The following is an 18,245-nucleotide window of genomic DNA, read 5'->3' on the forward strand; positions in this document are numbered from 1 at the left end:
TCTGAAAGCTGTTCAGCCTTCAATTAAAGAACCCTTCATTTCAAACAAAGGGGACAGAAACGCCATGACAACAGTAGATACTTTTCCGGTTGCTCGGATACCGAGCGCTCGTTATTTTTTCCCATAAAAGATTCCCCTAGTTGCCGCTGGTAACGGAAAAACCGTTTCTAGAGTTGGGAGTAGGGTCTTAGTCAGCGACCAATTCGTGAACTTTTTAATTTTATTTTTGAATTAGGAAAGATTAAGAGGGAAGTAAATCGCAAAGTCAATTAAAGCGATGAGATGTGCCAGTAACAGCTCACAGCGCTGTGGCTTTGTGGAGGCCCAGTGAAAGGTTTAAAGTGGCTTCATTAGAACAAAGGGAACTTCGTTTGTCTGAGACGATTAGTTAAAAGAAGAACGGGATGGGGAAGATGCACGCACACAGGAGGGGAATGGGGGTGGAAAGGGAAAAAACAAAAAGAAGTGAAAGGCATCAAGAAAGTATTGAAGGCAAAGAGTCAACAATGACACGCACCCACACAAAAAGAGCAAAAAAACTAGCGTTTATCCCTTGTGTTGTTCTCACACGGCTTTCGCGTTAACGCATGGTCTTTATCTCACTCCGGCCAAACAAAGCCTTCGAAGTTTCCGAGTATTTTCCTGTTGTTTGCGAATGATAAATAGACGTTCTTCATATGAGTGATGGAGTGGAGACCTTCATGTAAAGGGAATGGGGAATACGAGGATTGTGACAAGTAAAGGTAGAGGGTACCCATCGAAATCTCAACTAGGAACACAAAACGGGTGAAAAGTCAGTTTCGTGTTTTGCTGGGAGTGATTTGTGGATATAGCCACGAATGAATACTTCTTTCATTCTTTCCAAATCACACGGTTACCACAGAGTACCTACAGTCTGGACTAGAAATGGGAGATGATACATAACAACAAAATTTTTTTTTAAAACTTCGTTGGTGAAACCAGGGACTTCTTCCAGCATTTTGTGTGCGTTACTAATATTTTTTACTTAGTGAGTTTTATGTACATCTGACACTCGAAGGCACCTGACTTCTAAACAAGTTGGGGTAAGGGTCCAAGAGAATAGCGACGGGCGGGTATTAATCGACCACATTCCAGTGGCGATCACATCTTTGTCCCGTTGTGTGTTCTTGGGTCCAGGACAAAAGCCTGTCGCCCCGGGTGATCGCACGCCGCCTGCGAGTCGAAGTACGGAGCGTTGCGGTGTGACTGGTCCTGAATTACTGTGTACTCATCCATCCCCTGTAAAGAGTTTGCACGTCCTCTCCGTTCCCCCCCCACCCCCGCGTGACTCCCAAGCCCAAAGGACATAGAACATAGAATAGTACAGCACAGTACAGGCCCTTCGGCCCACAATGTTGTGCCGACCTTCAAACCCTGCCTCCCATATAAGCCCCACCTTAAATTCCTCCCTGTACCTGTCTAATAGTCTCTTAAACTTCACTAGTGTATCTGCCTCCACCACTGACTCAGGCACCAACCACTCTCTGAATAAAAAACCTTCCTCTAATATCCCCCTTGAACTTCCCACACAAGTAGGTACAATTACCCGTGAACGCGTGGTTGCTGGGCAATGCGTCTCGAAGGGCCTTCCATGTCGTATCTCTAAATAAATTAGCGCTGTGAGATCACACCCACCCCCAGCGCACTCATATTACCTATCCCAACAAACTACTGCAACACACATCAAAGTTGCTGGTGAACGCAGCAGGCCAGGCAGCATCTCTAGAGCTGCTAGCACGTTTCGGGCCGAGACCCTTCGTCACCAGCAACTTTGATGCGTGTTGCTTGAATTTCCAGCATCTGCAGAATTCCTCGTGTTTACACCAACAAACTACTAAAGCATAGGAGACTGACAGTGTTATTGGGGACGTCCCCCTCTCGGCTGCGAAATGAAGATCCTGAGCACAAATCGACTCGCGGTGCCCGCAGAGCAAGGCACTAATTCATGTGCCCATACAAATTTTTTTATTATGAAGCAACCCGTGAAGAGGGTTAAGCAGCGGTAGCAGTTACTCTGGCGCCAATGACTGACCTTTGCAGACATTTCATTAAAAGTGAATGATTTTTGGAAGGGAATTAATTAAACCGGGCCAGGTGTTTGTGGGAGGAGGCAATGAGCTGAAATTGGCTCTGCCTTTCTCACAAAAGGGTTAAATTTGTGACAGCGCCGTGCAGGATCTCATATTAATTATACCCCAGAGAGCTAAAACGAAGAGCTAATATCTACTCGACGTAGAGGTAATATCTTTAAAAAATACATGCTTATTTTTAAAAATACGTATTTCCATAACCTAATCATGGAATAATTTACAATGATCAGGTAACTTAATTGGTCTTTGTAAATTATCCAGCGATTAGGTTAGGGTTAAAACGGGGCTGCCGGAGGTTGCTGGGCGGTGCGCCTCAAAGGCTGATTTTACGCTGTATCTTTAAAATGCAAATAAAATTAAAAAGGTAAAAACAAATGCAACAGAGGAAGTACACTGGTGAAGAGTCTTAGCGCTGTTTATTCCTCTTGATAGACACTATCTGACCAGCTGAGTTTCTCCAGTATTTTGCGTGTGTTCTGCTTAAGCTCGTCACCTCTACATAGAACGCCAAAGGCAGCTCGGCAGACTCCTCTGTCCTGGCCCGGTGTTTCAAATCCAGCTGTGGCCCATCTCTCCAGACCAGGATTCCCAACCTGGCGTCCACGGACCCCTTGGTTAACGGTAGGGGTCCACAGCATTAAAATAAAGGTGGAAAACCCTGATCTAGGCGAAAATCCGTCCTCTCGCATTCATTGGAACTTCTCCTGGTGTTTCTGTAGCATTGAGTTTGTATGGCCTCTCACCCAACCCACCTCCTTTCATAGCCGGGCTTGGAGCCGTCCACGGTGGAGGTGTGTGTCTGTGTCGATCCGACGAAAACATCGGTGGTGGTAGAGGCAGATACATTAGGAATATTTAAGAAGGATGATAGAAAATGGAAGGCTATGTAGGAGAGAAGGATTAGATGGCCCCCGTTCTATGATATAGATTCTCTATAGCAAGACCGGAACATGGACCTAGATACAAAATGAATCGCTGAAGTAGCGATAGAGGAGTCTAGTATAGAATGAAATAATCAAAAGGACCACACAGTATTAAGGGAGAAAGGTACAAGTTGTAGACCTTCCACCATTTTACAAACGCTAGGTCCCTTAAATATTCACCACCATTCAATAAGATTATGGTCAATTAGTGCCAATTTCCCTCCCACTACCCTCAATTCCAAAATCTTACAGGGGAGAAAGTAGGACTGTAAGAAAAAAAAAATCACACAACCAAAGTGCTTGATATTAAAAGCATGTTGTTTTGGTACCCAGATACCAAACTAAGTAAATTCCATGTCAACACACATCAAAGTTGCTGGTGAACACAGCAGGCCAGACAGCATCTCGAGGAAGAGGTGCAGTCGACGTTTCAGGCCGAGACCCTTCGGCAGGAGAAATTCTATGTCATGTACTTTACAGCCTTTTTCCATATGAAGAAGCCCTTAGGACCCAGCAAAAACCTTTTTGATGAAAGCAATCATTTGCAACTAGATTACTTCAATCCTCCCCTGCTGTGTTTAATTCCAGCCTACTGTCAAATTGATTTGATTCCTTTCTTTTCTGCTGACTTACTTCAAGTATTTTAATAAACAAGGGGGAATTCCAAGAATTCAGAGAGTTGAAGTTAAAGCTTAACAGGGGACTGAGTTATAGACAGAAAGTAAAGATTATTTGTAAAGGAAACAAGCCAGAGGCACAAAGAAATTCCCTTGCACAACCTACAGCTACACAACTTCCACTATAACATACCAGAAGATGAACTTATTCTCTTGATAACTCGCTTATTTTTAACTTGCATAACATTCATGGCATTACTTTCCAGGTAATGTGCTTTTCAAGTATTTACTCTCAGACCTGCACTAAAACTGGAACTTGCGCCTGCATTTTCGTTAAAAACAGCATGTTTTCCAAGTTACCAACTGTTAAGAACCAGAAACCATATACATCAGGGTGCTTAAAGTTTTCAATTATTAATTCTGCCCCCCATACCCCATTTCTGACAAGTGCAGTTTTTCTGGAATGCTCTGAAGAATTCTCTCTTCATGTGTGAGCTTAGAATAGCAGTGCACAGTCAATTTGAATATTCAACCAAGCTTGACTTCATCTTCAGTAAGATTCACTTGTGTCCTCGCTGGCAGGGATCACTTGGCATTACTGGCACTTAGGTAGATTTTTGGCTGTTTTTCCAATCTACAGAGATGACAATGTGATATCTGCAAAGTTCCCTTCACTCTCAGCATAAAGCAGGATTCAAACAAGAGGTCTACATACACAGGATTCAGCAGATCTGAGTGACAGGAACTGGTCCTCTGTCTTTAGGCCACATACTAGTAGTGCTCTCAGCAAAATGGATCAGAAATATCTGCAAATTAAATTATTCTTGAAATCTGTGGACTACCACAAAAAATGTGAAAATGCATTACAATTGTTTGAGGCTCATACTTCATGAAACATTGAAGGTAACAAATGATTAAATCAGATGCAGTCTAATTATATAAAGTCTATTGTAGTCAGCACTGGTTTCAGTCGTAGAGCAGCTTTAATGTATAATGGTCGCCAAGCATTTCATGGAGCAAAGGAAAACATCTGGGAAAACTAATGCAAGGGTGGGCAAAGAAATGGATTTTGAGGAACCAAGCTTCAGAAGAATAAATAACAGCAGGAGTTTTGACAAAGATTCTCTAACCTGAAACATCAGCTTCCTCTTTCTACAGGGTCTGTCTGTCCAAAATGCCCAGAATTTTTGGTTTCAGCAAAGTTCAAAGAACATATAGTGTCTATATGATCAAAGTACATATAGTGTCTATAAAAAGTATTCACTCCCCTTGGAAGTTTTCGTGTTTTATTGTTTGACAACAGTGAATAACAGTGGATTTAATATGTTTTTTTTGACACTGGTCAACAGGAAAAAGACTTTAGTGTCAAAGTGAAAAAAAAGTTAAAAGGAGATCTGTTTTTGGAGACCTGTGTGCTGTCAAGGTGCCTCAGTTGTAGTAAAAATACATCCAAACCTGGAAGGTCCATCTGCTGGTGAGTCAGTATCCTGGCAAAAACTACACCATGAAGACAAAAGAACACTCCAAACAACTCTGCAAAAAGGTTATTGAAAAGCACAAATCAGGAGATGGATACAAGAAAATTTCCAAGACACTGACTTAACTGTACTCCAAGGGATATTCAACCATCAAGAAATGGAAAGAATATGGCACAGCTGTAAATCTGACTAGAGCAGGTTGTTCTCAAAAACTGAGAGACGGTGCAAGGAGACGCCTGAGGGAGGCCACCAAGACACCTATGACAGCTCTGGAATAGTTACTGAGATGGGAGAGACTGTGTGAACAACAACTGTTGCCTGGGTGCTTCACCAGTCACAGCTTTATGGGAGAGAGGCAAAGAGAAAGCCACTGTTGAAAACTCACATGAAATCTCAGCTAGAGTGTGCCAGAAGGCATGTGGGAGACTCTGAAGTCAGCAGGAAGGTTTATGGTCTGATGAAACCAAAATTGTGCCTTTTGGCCATCAGACTAAATGCTATGTTTGGTGTAAGCCAAACACCGCACATAATCAAAAACACTCCATCCCTACTGTGAAGTATTGTGGCGGCTGTATCATGCTGTGGGGATGCTTCACTGCAGCAAGCCCTGGAAGGCTTGTGAAGGTAGACAGTGAAACGAATGCAGCAAAATACAGGGATATCCTGGAGGAAAGCCTGATGCAATCTGCAAGAGAATTGTGACTTGTTTTCCAGCAAGACAATGACCCCAAGCATAAAGCAAAGCTACACAGGAATGGCTTAAAAACAACAAAGTTAATGTCCTGGAGTGGCCAAGTCAGAGTCCGGACCTCAATCCAATTGAGAATTTGTGGCAGGACTTGAAAAGCACCATTCACTCATGATCCCCACGCAATCTGACAGAGCTTGAGCAGTTTTGCAAAGAAGAATGGGAAAAATTGCAGTGTCCAGATGTGCAAAGCTGATAGAGACCTATCCACACAGACTCAAGGCTGTAATTGCTGCCAAAGGTGCATCTACTAAATACTGACTTGAAGGGGGTGAATACTAGTGCAATCAATTATTTTGTGCTTTATATTTGTAATTAATTTAGATCACTTTGTAGAGATTTGTTTTCACTTTGACACGAAAGTGTCTTTTTCTGTTGATCAGTGTCGAAAAAGCCAAATTAAATCCACTGTTGATTAAACATTGTAAAACAATAAAACATGAAAACTTCTGGGGGGGGGCGGGTGAATACTTTCTATAGGCACTGTATGTCAGCATATACAACACTGAGACTCATGTTCTTGCAGGCATTCAGCACAAGTACAAGCAACACAATAGAATCAGCAAAAGTCTGCACTCAACAGAACAGACAACCAATGGACAAAAAACAAATTATGCAAAAGAACCCCCAAATAAATAAGCAGTAAATATCGACATCATGAGCTGAAGAGTACTTGAAAGTGAATCCACAGGTTGTGGGAATAGCTCATTGATAGGATGAGTGAAGTTATCCACCCTAGTTCAGGAGCCTGATGGTTGTGGAGTAGTAGCTGTTCCTGAACCTGGCAGCGTCGATTCTGAGGCTCCCCTACATCCATCATGATGGCAGCAGTGAGAAGAGAGCATGGACTGGATGGTTGGAGTCCTTAATGAAGTATGCTCCTTACCTGTGAGAGCACTCCATGTGGATAGGCTCAATCATAGGGAGGGCTTTAACCCTGATGGACTGGGCTGTATACTGTATAGGATTTTCCATTCAGGGCCGATGATACTCTCAGACCAGGCTGTGAGTTAACCAGTCAATATTTTCTCCAGAGTGTTGGCGTGTGACCAAGTGGTTAAGGCGTTCGTCTAGTGAGCTGAAGGTCGCTAGTTCGAGCCTTGGCTGAGGCAGCGTGTTGTCCTTGAGCAAGGCACTTAACCACACATTGTTCTGCGACAACACCGGTGCTAAGCTGTATGGGTCCTAATGCCCTTCCCCTGGACAACATCGGTGGTGTGGAGAGGGGAGACTTGCAGCATGGGCTTCCATACAACCTTGCCCAGGCCTGCGCCCTGGAAACCTTCCAAGGTGCAAATCCATGGTCTCACGAGACTAACGGATGCCATAATCATAATACTCTCCACCACACATCTATGGAAGTTCGTCAGGTTTAGATGACATGCTGAATCTGCACAAACGTCTAAAAGTAGAGACTCTGCCGTGCCCTCTTTACAATTGCATTCACACTCTGGACCCAGGACAGATCCCTTGAAATGATAACATCAAGGAATTTAAAGTGCTGACCCTCGCCACCTCTGATCTCCCAAAGAGGACTGGCTCATGGGCCCCCTTTCCTCTTGCTGACGTTAACAATCAGCTCTTTGATCTGCTTGACATTGAGTGAGATGTTTCTGTGGCACCACTCAGCCAGATTTTCAATCTCCCTTCTATATGCTGATTCATCACCAGCTTTGATCCAGTCAACGACAGTGGTATCATCAGCAAACCTAAATAGGGCATTGGAGCTGTATTTTGCCATACAGTCATAACTGTAAAGCAAGTAATGCAGAGGGCTAAGCACACAGCCTTGTGGTGCACCTGGGCTGATGGAGACTGTGAAGATATTGTTGCCAATCTTAACTGACTGGGGTCTGCAAGTGAAGACATCGATTATATTTCTGCACAAGGATTCTGAGGTCTTGAAGCTTATAGATTACTTTTGAGATGATAGTACTGAATGCCAAGCTGTCATCAACAAAGAACATCCTGATGTATGGATCTTCACTGTCCAGATGTTCCAGAGTTGAGTGAAGAGCCAGCTGATGCCATTTCATTGTAGACCTGTTGTGTCAGTAGACAAAATTGCAGCAGATCAAAGTTGCTTCTCAGGCAGAAGTTATGTTTTATCACAAACCTCTCAAAGCACTTCATCACAGTGGATGCAAGTGCTACTGGCAGGTTACTATATTCTTTTTAGGCACTGATTTAATTCAAGCTTGAAGCAGGTGGGTACCTCAGACTGCTGAAGCGAGTTGATCAGCACACGTCTTTAGTACTCGCCCAGGTACCCGGTCTGGGCCAGGTGCTCTCCGTAGGTCCACCCTCCTGAAGGATGCTCTCACGTTGGACTCAGAGACTGAAATCACAGGGTCATTGGGGGTTGTGGGAGTTCATGAAGTTGCCTCCATGTTTTGACGGTCAAAGCCAGCATAAAAAGCATTGAGCTCATGTGGGAGCCAAACTTTTTTTTAATAGCCATGTCACTTGGTTTCACTTTGTGGGAGGAGATAGGGATTTGTTATTCTGATTGTCCTCTCAGCCCTTCTTTTCTGCCCATCAGTTCCCTCTGGTTCCCCACATACTTCCCTTTCTTCCACGGTCCACTGTCCTCTCCTATTAGATTCCTTCTTCAGCCCTTTAATTCTACCATGGTCCACTCGCCCCTTAAACCCCTACCCCCCAATCAGGACTGGAAATTAAAAAAACAGTGGGTGTGTGCATATGCGTGTACACACCAGTCACAGTGGGCAAAATGAACTGAATTAAGACCAGGAGTAGTCCAAGACGGATATCAGGCCTATCTATCCGAACAGTGGAGAAGCAGGAGGATTAAGTCACATAAAAGGTTGGGAATAGTTTCAAGGCAGGTGCAATGCATAGGAAGGTTAAGCTATAGATGAGAATCAGAGATTTCAAAGAATGCATGGGAAATTCATGTGGAGTCATCAAGATACACCATGAAAACAGGCCCTCCAGTCCACTGTCAATGGTGGCCAGCAGACAAACATTTCTACACTAATCCTAATACAGTTCATCTGTTCTCCTTCCCTCCCTAGATTCTACCATTCACCAATACATTAGGAGCAATCTGCAGTATCCATTCAACTCACCAATCTACATGTCTTGCTGACATGGGGAGGAAACCCATGCAATCTCATGGAGAATATGCAGACTTCCACACACAAGCACCAGATGTCTGGATCGAACCCAGGATGCTGCAGCTGGGAGGCAGTAGTTGAGGATGGTCGGGAAAGGACATGGGTGGCTTAGTTTTGCTGCTTTGAAATTTGTTCTACTTGCTGAAATAAATCATCTATGATGCTATCTATTAACTTTCTTTATGTACACTTACTTGGACAAGCACTTGAGCCAAGAACTGGCTGTGCAGGTTAAGTTTCCTCTGTTTCTTTTGGGCCTGCAGGTTGACAGAGGCTGTGCATGAGCCACCGAAATGCTATTCAAACATCTTTTCTCAACATTCTTTGAACACTGAACGTGAACTGCAAAGCATAGAATTGCATTAGCTTACCCAAATGCCGGATATCAGGAAACAGCTGCATAACCTGATGTTGCTTGAAGTTATTAAATATCCTCCCATTGCTTTGAAGTTCTTAAGAAAATGTTGGCAAATGCAAATTGCACCATATATCAAGGATGGCTGCTTCCCTCCTGACTTAATAGGCGAATTGGATGGCTTGAGGGAGGTGGGGACACAGTTTGCTATTTAAGCCTTAAAATCTGGGGATAGGGAAAAATGCAGGAATAAACCAGCAACAAATCTCAAATATACAACATTCATATTTTCAAGAACAGCACAATTTGGACAAGTGTACAAGATGCTCATGTGGACCAGTGACCATCTCATCTACTGCTGCTCAGCAGAGTGCGATATTGGTATTGATGATGAAGGACAGCAGAATTAAAGTGTGGGGTAAATGGGATGAAAAACAAAGATGTTACTGACACAATTTCACCAAATCTTTTCAGAGAATGTCTGAACAAGTCAGCAAATATCATCATTTTAATTTAGATGTTATGTATAGAGACAAAGTAAATACACAGTACAACAAATGGAAAATACCAGGTTTGGGTAAATAAGGTTGACAAATACAGTATAAATAAAACTTTTTAAAAAGCCTCCAAATGTATTGAAACACAAGGACCTGGCCTTCTAACAATCTTCAATAAAAGTTAAATCAAAAAACTTTGGGAATTTACATTCTTTAGCTATTCATTTCTTCTTTTATTACCTTCTCATTCTTAAAGTCCATTTGTGATAGTTAATTACTCAGCACGAATCACTTATGACAGTGAACTAGATGGAGAACTGCAGGACAAAGGTTAAATGAGCGCAGAAACACAGATGTTTTAAGGCAATTAGCAATGACTTGTAACAGAGATATTTTACCTAATCCTAATGATATCAGTACTAAATTATTGTATACTCTTGATTTTATAATGGTTTATCATATTGCAGTCAACTAAACCATCAGTTGTTAACCCAAGACAAGTTGTATGGACTGAGATCCCAAAACCTCTGCCTTGTGCATACTCAGCTTTGTTAGTCTTCCAAATGATTGGGGAAATGACTTCCAATTAATGACTCAAAATACTTGTGTCTGTTTCAATCTCCACTATAAAACAAGAGCCAAATTCTCTGCATCACATTACTTATAAACGAATAAAACACATTTTATGGAAAAATGCTGGTTCTAAAGTAGGTTAACCTTAAGGAGCTGACAGTGATTAAAATACCCTTCTTTAGCTCAAATATTAAATCAGGTTCATAGACATGCCTGATACAGAAGCCATTTATTGGATTTCAGTGACCAACATAACCATCCATGGGAATCTTCACATACACTAAAGTCAATCAAAGTAGATGCACAAGCAAAAACATTTCAAAAAAATTAACTCCAAGTTTCATGGAAACATGCAATACCTCACTTTCAGCATTTGCCCCATTCTACCCACGTCAGATGATTGAAATAGCTACTCAAATACTCCCTGTACCAGTCTAAATATTTTACTTTTTAAGCTGGAGATCCAATTCTCTTTTTAAAGTTCCTGGATAACAAAGAGCCATTCCTCACCTCCAACAGCACAGTTGTTCAATCTGTCCTCTGGTGATTACTGTAATGTTCACCCCCCCCCCCATTTTAAATACTGTTAGATTTATTTTCTTTGTGCTTTTCATCTTGGATTAGATCTTAGGAAGAGAGCTGGGAGAAAGGAAAACAAATGCTGATTTCACAAAATATATTTTTAGAACCAGCCTTCGCCTTTCACTCAATAGATATTACTGTAATTATTTCTGGCATACTTCAAAGGAAGTGGGAGCTTAGAGGACCATTCTATTATTAAGCCAAGTCAAGGCACTGAGGAGAGCTTTATGTAAAGAACTTGTTAAGCGATTCTAGTTTCTGGATGCATTCACCTCACTGCATCCTCAGTACCAATGTACCTTATCAGAAAATTTTGAGTGTGGTATTCAACTTAAAAAAAGCTACTGTGAGGAAGTTCCTTCTTGATAGGAAGCTAGTGGTCCAAAGCAGTCATCTGTTTCTCACTGATAATTTTTGGTAGCAAGTTGTAAAAAAGCAGAATTTAGTGCCTGCGAAAATAAAAAGCAAAATAATTTCATTGGCTAAGTGCATAACCTTTGTTTAAAAAGAGCACCAGAAAGATGTGAAAGATGTGAAAAAATACAGAAGACAGAAAGCTGAGTCCTGGGAGTTTCTGCTTCTGTACTTGGCAAGCAGCGATTTCTTACACACTCACTAGAAACACAGACACAAAGTCTGGGCAGAAGAATCAAGAGGTGCTCAGCCAATGCCAGTGCCAGTTCTTTCTCAAATAAAAGCCCTTCTGTTAAAAAGACTTCAGATTTGCCCAACGGGTCGTATGGACAGCAACAGGTGCAGGGGAACCAAATATAGTTGAAGATGCCCGTTCTACAGTGCCTCCTATCATGGGAAGAATTTGGGTTTTTTTTGCTGTCATAGGAACAGGAGTAGGCCTTTCAAGCAGTAATGAAATCTGTTTCAAAATTCTTGTTGCATTCACTACTGCTGATGCAAGAGGAATTACAGCTTTGTTCTGACTCTTTAAACCAGAAATTTTGTGAGCTTTTATCACACGGTCACAAGGTCACATTAGTGTATTCTTGGAACCACGGTGAAAAATAATCATCAGTTAAACTGGTGGGACGGAACAGAAAAGGGAATATGATAGATCAGCATGTATATATGAAACTACAAGATGTTCTCAACTCCCACATTTGTTGGTGAATTGTTTTAATCTAATGCTAGTTTTGCCAATTAGGGAAAAAACAACAGGGAAAAAATGCGTCGCAGTCTCAATTGCAGCCAAAACAGAGAATTCTTCATGCACATCTGCAATATCACTGTGCAAATTATACCCAAAAATAATATGGAAAAAACTACAGGACAAAGTTGTAAAACAATTCAAATACATAAAATTGGTACTGATTTAATTTTAAAATTTACAAAAGTAAAATCTGGAAAACAGCACACCTACAATATTACACAATTTACAATGTATAGTACAGTAAAACAACACCAGGAAAGTCAGACAATTTCTATTCTTTTCATATCACAAGACTAAATACAAGAGAATCTCCAATCCTCGGAGTCCAAAAAAAAATCACCAGGCATGATCCTAAGGGACAAGAAACAGGAAATATCAGTTGAACCTCACCAGGTATAGGAAATCAAAGTACATTCAAGTCTATGATATCTAGCCAAGCATCAAGAAAAAGAATGTTACAAGGCTGAAGTAAAACACTGAGCCTCAAGATAAATCATCTTAGTATTAATTCTTTCTTTAAAATAAACTACTTCTGAGCAACAGAAAGTAAAATTTGTCCTTGATAATATTTTGAACAACATCTTTGTTGTTCAATCAAAATGCAGCAATTGAAATAGATTCAAGAAAATAACCATGGATAATTGTGCAGATGGTAGTAGGATAAACAGCACAATAAAGCCAAGTGACAAGAAATGTGTACTTGTAAAAACTTTATTTTTTTTACATATCAACACCCTAGGCAGATTACAATAAAGCTTTTCTAAATACAAAGTCGTGTTACACCAGAAACTTCAAGCACTCCAATAAAGTTGCACTCACCTTTATGACAGCAGAGAGATAAGCGCATCTAGAAATTTGCTGCGATCCTCCATTTTCAGTTCTATTACTGTAAGAAAGGACTACAGATTAGTGGGAAAGAACAGACAAAACAAGAAAATAGAAGCAGTTGTCACCAGTCCTCCATCCAATGCTGGTATCAGCCCAAGCTACCTTCACGCTACATTGACAGTACTAGCATTTCATTGTGCAGGTCTGACCAGTACCAACTGATACAAAGCCCTACACACAAAAGTAATTCAAACTGTCTGGGATGGAACGTAGTGTGTGTGAATGTTTGAAAAAAAAACTAGTTTTATTGTTGAGTGTATACAAAGGATTTTCTCACATACCGAAACTGCATAATTTTTGCTGCAATATATTGAACAAATTGTAGAGTCAGGAAACAGGTCTTCCATCCATCTCATTCATGTGCACCATGATACCCACTAGGATAATGCAATTCACAAAGGTTTGCCCTGTATTCCTTTAAACCTATTTACATACTTATCTGAATGCCTTTTAAATGCTGTTACTGTACCCATCTCAACCACTTTCTCTGGCAGCTCATTTCATACCAGAACCACTCTGGGAGAAACAATGTGTATTCATTCTATCGCTACCCCTCATTATTTTGTAAGCCTTTATGGTCACCCCTCAATCCCCTATATGGCAAAGAGTAAAGTCCAAGATGCATGACCTCTCCCTACAACTCAGGTCCTTGAGTCCTGGAAGCATTTGTAACTTTATTTCTGCACTCTAGCCAGTCTAATGATACTTTTCCTATAATGGTCCCACCAATATCTTGTACAACTGCAACATAACGTCTCCACTCCTATATTCAGTGCCCTGATAAGTGAAAAAGGCATTTGCCAGGGTGCCAAATGCTTTCTTCACATGAGCTGTGGAACAGATTTCACACTTGAAAACTGTGCTGCTCATTACTTCAGATATACTGCATCAGACTTCATGTTTTTTTTGACCCTGTAATATGAGTATGAATTCCATATTTAACAAACAGAGTTTGCTAAAACCAAATCTTGCCCTTCTAAAATGTCGTTGGCATTGTTTTCTCTTGTTAGCGCACAAGTGCCATTTTGTAATATTCAAGTACCGAATGATTTCCCACTACTCTATTAAAAGGAAGTCTTAAAACAATTCTGTTTGAAGTGAGGCACAAAATCTTTGACACATATTCCCCAAACACTTGAGAAAGGGATACTCCCTGCTATCAATTACAAATATGCAAGGGAATGAAGAAAGATACTTCCTAAAACTGCCAAAGTAACTGATAACATTATAAGGAAATTTGATTGCTTGGTGGCACAGTGAAGTATACTCACCGGAGCTGTCAAAATGATCATGCAGAGTCCTTGAGTTGGTACTTTCTGCTGCCTTTTCAAATGCTTTGCCAAAGAAACTGGAAAAGAGTGTGACAATTCTTTATTTTAATCTCCAACCATTTTACTCTCTGCTTCAGAATCCAAAGCATTGCACTAGTTTAGAGTTGTTACAATTGACAAATAAAAACTTGACAAACAAGGTTACACAGTAGTTGCATCTTTAATCCTCTTTAAATTTGTTTTGTTGTGCAAATCTTTTGCTGCTCAGGGTGAACGTTGTTATAACTGAATACTTTTTACTTTTTCCATTCATCAACATTCAGTACTCAAAAAAAGTCAAATGCCGTGATTAAATTCCACAAAGCTCATTCAACAACGCCCCAATCTTAAGACTGCAAACCCAAATTGCACCAGAGATCACAGGTTCAGGAATTGATTGTGTAATGCTGTTCCTGTATTGTGGGCCCCAATGTGGGTGTAATTTTTTTTTAAATCACAAATTGCAGTTACATTATATCATGATATAAAGGACTTGCAAAACAAATCACACACGCTTGAATTATACAGGGTATGCAATGCTATGTCAGTCTTTCTAAAGCTCCTTGCTACCCACTTACTTCCCTCCCATTCGGCACTGGTTCACATTTATGCATCTAACACATTAACATCGAACATAACAGCACTGTGCAGTCCCTTCAGTCCACAACGTTATGCTGACATTTTAACCTACTCCAAGATTAATCTAAACCTTCCTCCAACATAGACCTCCAATTTTCTATCATCCGTGTGCCAAGAGAAACTAAGAGTTTCTTAAATGTTTAATGTATCTATCTGCCTTTAACACCACCCCGGCAGGGTGCTTTATACACTCACCACTGGGTTACAGCAAAAAAAAACCCTACCTCTGACATCTCCCCTACACCTTAAAATTAATGACCATATTTATTAGCCACTTCCACTCTGGGAAAGTCTCTGGCTACTTACTCAATCTATGCCTCATCACCTTATATAGCTCTATCAAATCACCTTTCATCCTCTTTCACTCCTGAGAAGCCCGAGCTCATTCAACCTATCCTCAAGACATTCTCACCAACCCTGGCAGCATCCTGGTGAATCCCCCCTGCACCCTCTCTAAACCTTTCACATCTTTCCTATAAAAGGTGACAGAACTGAACACAATGTTGCAAGTATTGTCCAACCAGGGTTTTATGGAGTTCCAACATTACCTTGTGGCTCTAAACTCAAGACTCTTGACTAATGAGGACTAACTCACCAAATGCCTTCTTTATAACCCTATCTACTTCTGCAGCAACTTTAAGGGATCTATGGAACATGAACCCCCAAGATCTCTCCACATTGCTAAGAATCCTGTCATTAACATTGTATTTTACCTTCAAATTTGGCCTTCCACAGTGAATCACTTCATTTTTCCACTTTGAGCTCTAATGGCACTTCTCAGCCCAGCCCTGTATCGTATCAAGTCTCAGTGACTTACAACAGCCTCCGACACTATCCGCTGACCTTCAAGTCATTTGCAAAATTACTCAGTCTTCCACTTCCTAATGTAGGTCATTTATAAAAATCAGAGCAGGGGTCCCAAAACAGATCCCTGCAAAAAAAAAAACTATCCCAGATTACTTCTCCAAATGCTTGTAAATCCTGTCTCTAAGAATCGTCCCCAATACTTTGACCACCACTGAAGTAATATTCACCGGGCTATAATTTCTCAGGTGTTGGCGCATGGCCAAGTGGTTAAGGCGTTCGTCTAGTGATCTGAAGGTGGCTAGTTTGAACCTTGGCTGAGGCAGTGCATTGTGTCCTTGAGCAAGGCACTTAGCCACACATTGCTCTGCGACAACACTGGTGCCAAGCTGTATGGGTCCTAATGCCCTTCCCTTGGACAATATCGGTAGCGTGGAGAGAGGAGACTTGCAGCATGGGCAACTGCCGGTCTTCCATACAACCTCACCCAGGCCTGCGCCCTGGAAACTGTCCAAGGTGTAAATCTGTGGTCTCATGAGACCAACAGATGTCTATACAAATAATTTCTCAGAATTATTTCCTTTCTTGAACAAAGGAAAAACATTTATCATCCTCCAATCATCTGGTACTACTCCTGTGACCAGTGGGGACGTAAAGATCATTGCCAAAGGCATCTCTCACTTCCTAAAGTAACCTGGGGTATATCTCATCCAGCCCCATGGACTTATCTATCCTAATGTTTTTCAGAAGTTCCATCACATCCTCTTCTTAACATTGACATTTTCTGGCATATCAGCCTGTTTTACACTGTCCTCACAAATGTCAAGGTCCCTCTCACTAGTGAACACTGAAGCAAAGGATCTCCTCTACCTCCTCCAACCCCAGGAATATTTCCTCTTCTTTTTCTGAAGAGTCCTACCCTGAGTCTAGTCACCTCCTGATCTTCACATGCATGCAGAATGCCTTGATCCTACTCATCAAGATCTTCTCATGCCCCCTTCTAGCACACCCAAATCCATTCGTAAGCTACTTCCTGGCTATCTTGTAATTCTCTAGAGTCCTATGTGATCCTTGATTCCTAAACCTTAAGAAACCTTATTTCTTCCTCTCGATGTTCCACATCTCTTGTCAACGATGGCTCCCTCACCCTATCACCCTTTCCCTGTCTCAATGGGACAAACCCATGCAGAGCCCCATGCAAGTGCTCCCTATACAACCTCCACATTTCTGTTGTGCATTTCCAATATACACCCTCAAATTCCTGCCTATTACCATCATAATGTTCCCAATGTTGGGGAAGCCCAGAACGAGGGGTCACAGTTTAAGGATAAAGAGGAAGCCTTTTAGGACCGAGATGAGGAAAAACTTCTTCACACAGAGAGTGGTTAATCTGTGGAATTCTCTGCCACAGGAAACAGTTGAGGCCAGTTCATTGGCTATATTTAAGAGGGAGTTAGATATGGCCCTTGTGGCTAAAGGGATCGGGGGTATGGAGGAAAGGCTGGTGCAGGGTTCTGAGTTGAATGATCAGCCATGATCATACTGAATGGCGGTGCAGGCTCAAAGGGCCGAATGGCCTACTCCTGCACCTACTTTCTATGTTTCTATAATTCCTCTCCCCCAGTTACATACAAACGTTTGTACTTTCCCATACTGTCTGCTCCCATCCCTCTCCGAGGCTACGGTAAAGGTCAGGGGAGTTTAGGTAACATTCTTTAAAAAGCTCACCCACACAGATATCTGACACCTAACCTGGCCCATTGCTTCGTACTAAATCCAGTATGGCCACTCCTCTAGTCAGCCTATCTACACAATGTGTTAGGAATCCTTCCTGAACACACATAACAAATTCTGCTCCCTATAAACCTTTTGCACTAAGGAGGTGCCAACCAATGTTAGGAAGTCACCCTGGACACCATGAAAACAACCGATTAGTAATGCAACTCCTCCAACTCTTTTACCCCTCTCCCTACCCCTTTTCAAACATCTAAAGCCCAGACCATATTATGGAAAAATAAATGAAAATTAAACCTGCAGACCTAGCTTAAAAAACCTTCCGTGAGAATTAAAATAGAGCTTGTTGTACTTCATTGGCAAGAACTTCGGCAATGCCAGGGATGCTGAGCTGAACATCAATTTCTCGAATTTCCGGTAATTGCCCCAGCATTCACCATTCCCTTTCCCCTCTCACCTCATTGCCTTACCTGCCCATCATCTCCCTCTGGTGCTTCTCCCCCTTCCCTTTCTTCCATGGTCTTCTACTCTCCACCAGATTCCCTCTTCTTCAGCCCTTTATCAGCTTCCCATCTCTTTCCCCCCTCTCCCAGTTTCACCTCGTACTTCTTCCCACAAATTCTTACTCTAACTTCTCATCCTTTTTCCCTAGTCCTGATGAAAGGAGTCGGCCGTAACTTC

At 41.6% G+C, this 18,245-nt stretch overlaps 1 protein-coding gene across 2 annotated transcripts in view; it reads right to left on the reverse strand.

Annotated features, from left to right (window-relative positions):
• Positions 1-9,870: 9,870 nt before the first annotated feature.
• cdc45 (CDC45 cell division cycle 45 homolog (S. cerevisiae)) overlaps positions 9,871-18,245 on the reverse strand; it is a 70,861-nt gene continuing 62,486 nt past the window's right edge. The window contains exons 17-19 of one of the 2 annotated variants that reach the window (XM_063073408.1): positions 14,349-14,425; positions 13,009-13,075; positions 9,871-12,540 (exon numbers count right to left, since the gene is read on the reverse strand). In XM_063073408.1, the coding sequence (XP_062929478.1) occupies positions 13,011-13,075; positions 14,349-14,425 (142 nt within the window). In that variant the 3' untranslated portion in view covers positions 9,871-12,540; positions 13,009-13,010. Of the gene's footprint in view, positions 12,541-13,008; positions 13,076-14,348; positions 14,426-18,245 lie in introns of those variants that run through there. The other variant, XR_010021204.1, reaches the window with a different exon arrangement.

The sequence above is a fragment of the Mobula hypostoma genome, chromosome 2, assembly GCF_963921235.1.
Source record: "Mobula hypostoma chromosome 2, sMobHyp1.1, whole genome shotgun sequence".
NCBI classification, from domain to species: domain Eukaryota; kingdom Metazoa; phylum Chordata; class Chondrichthyes; order Myliobatiformes; family Myliobatidae; genus Mobula; species Mobula hypostoma.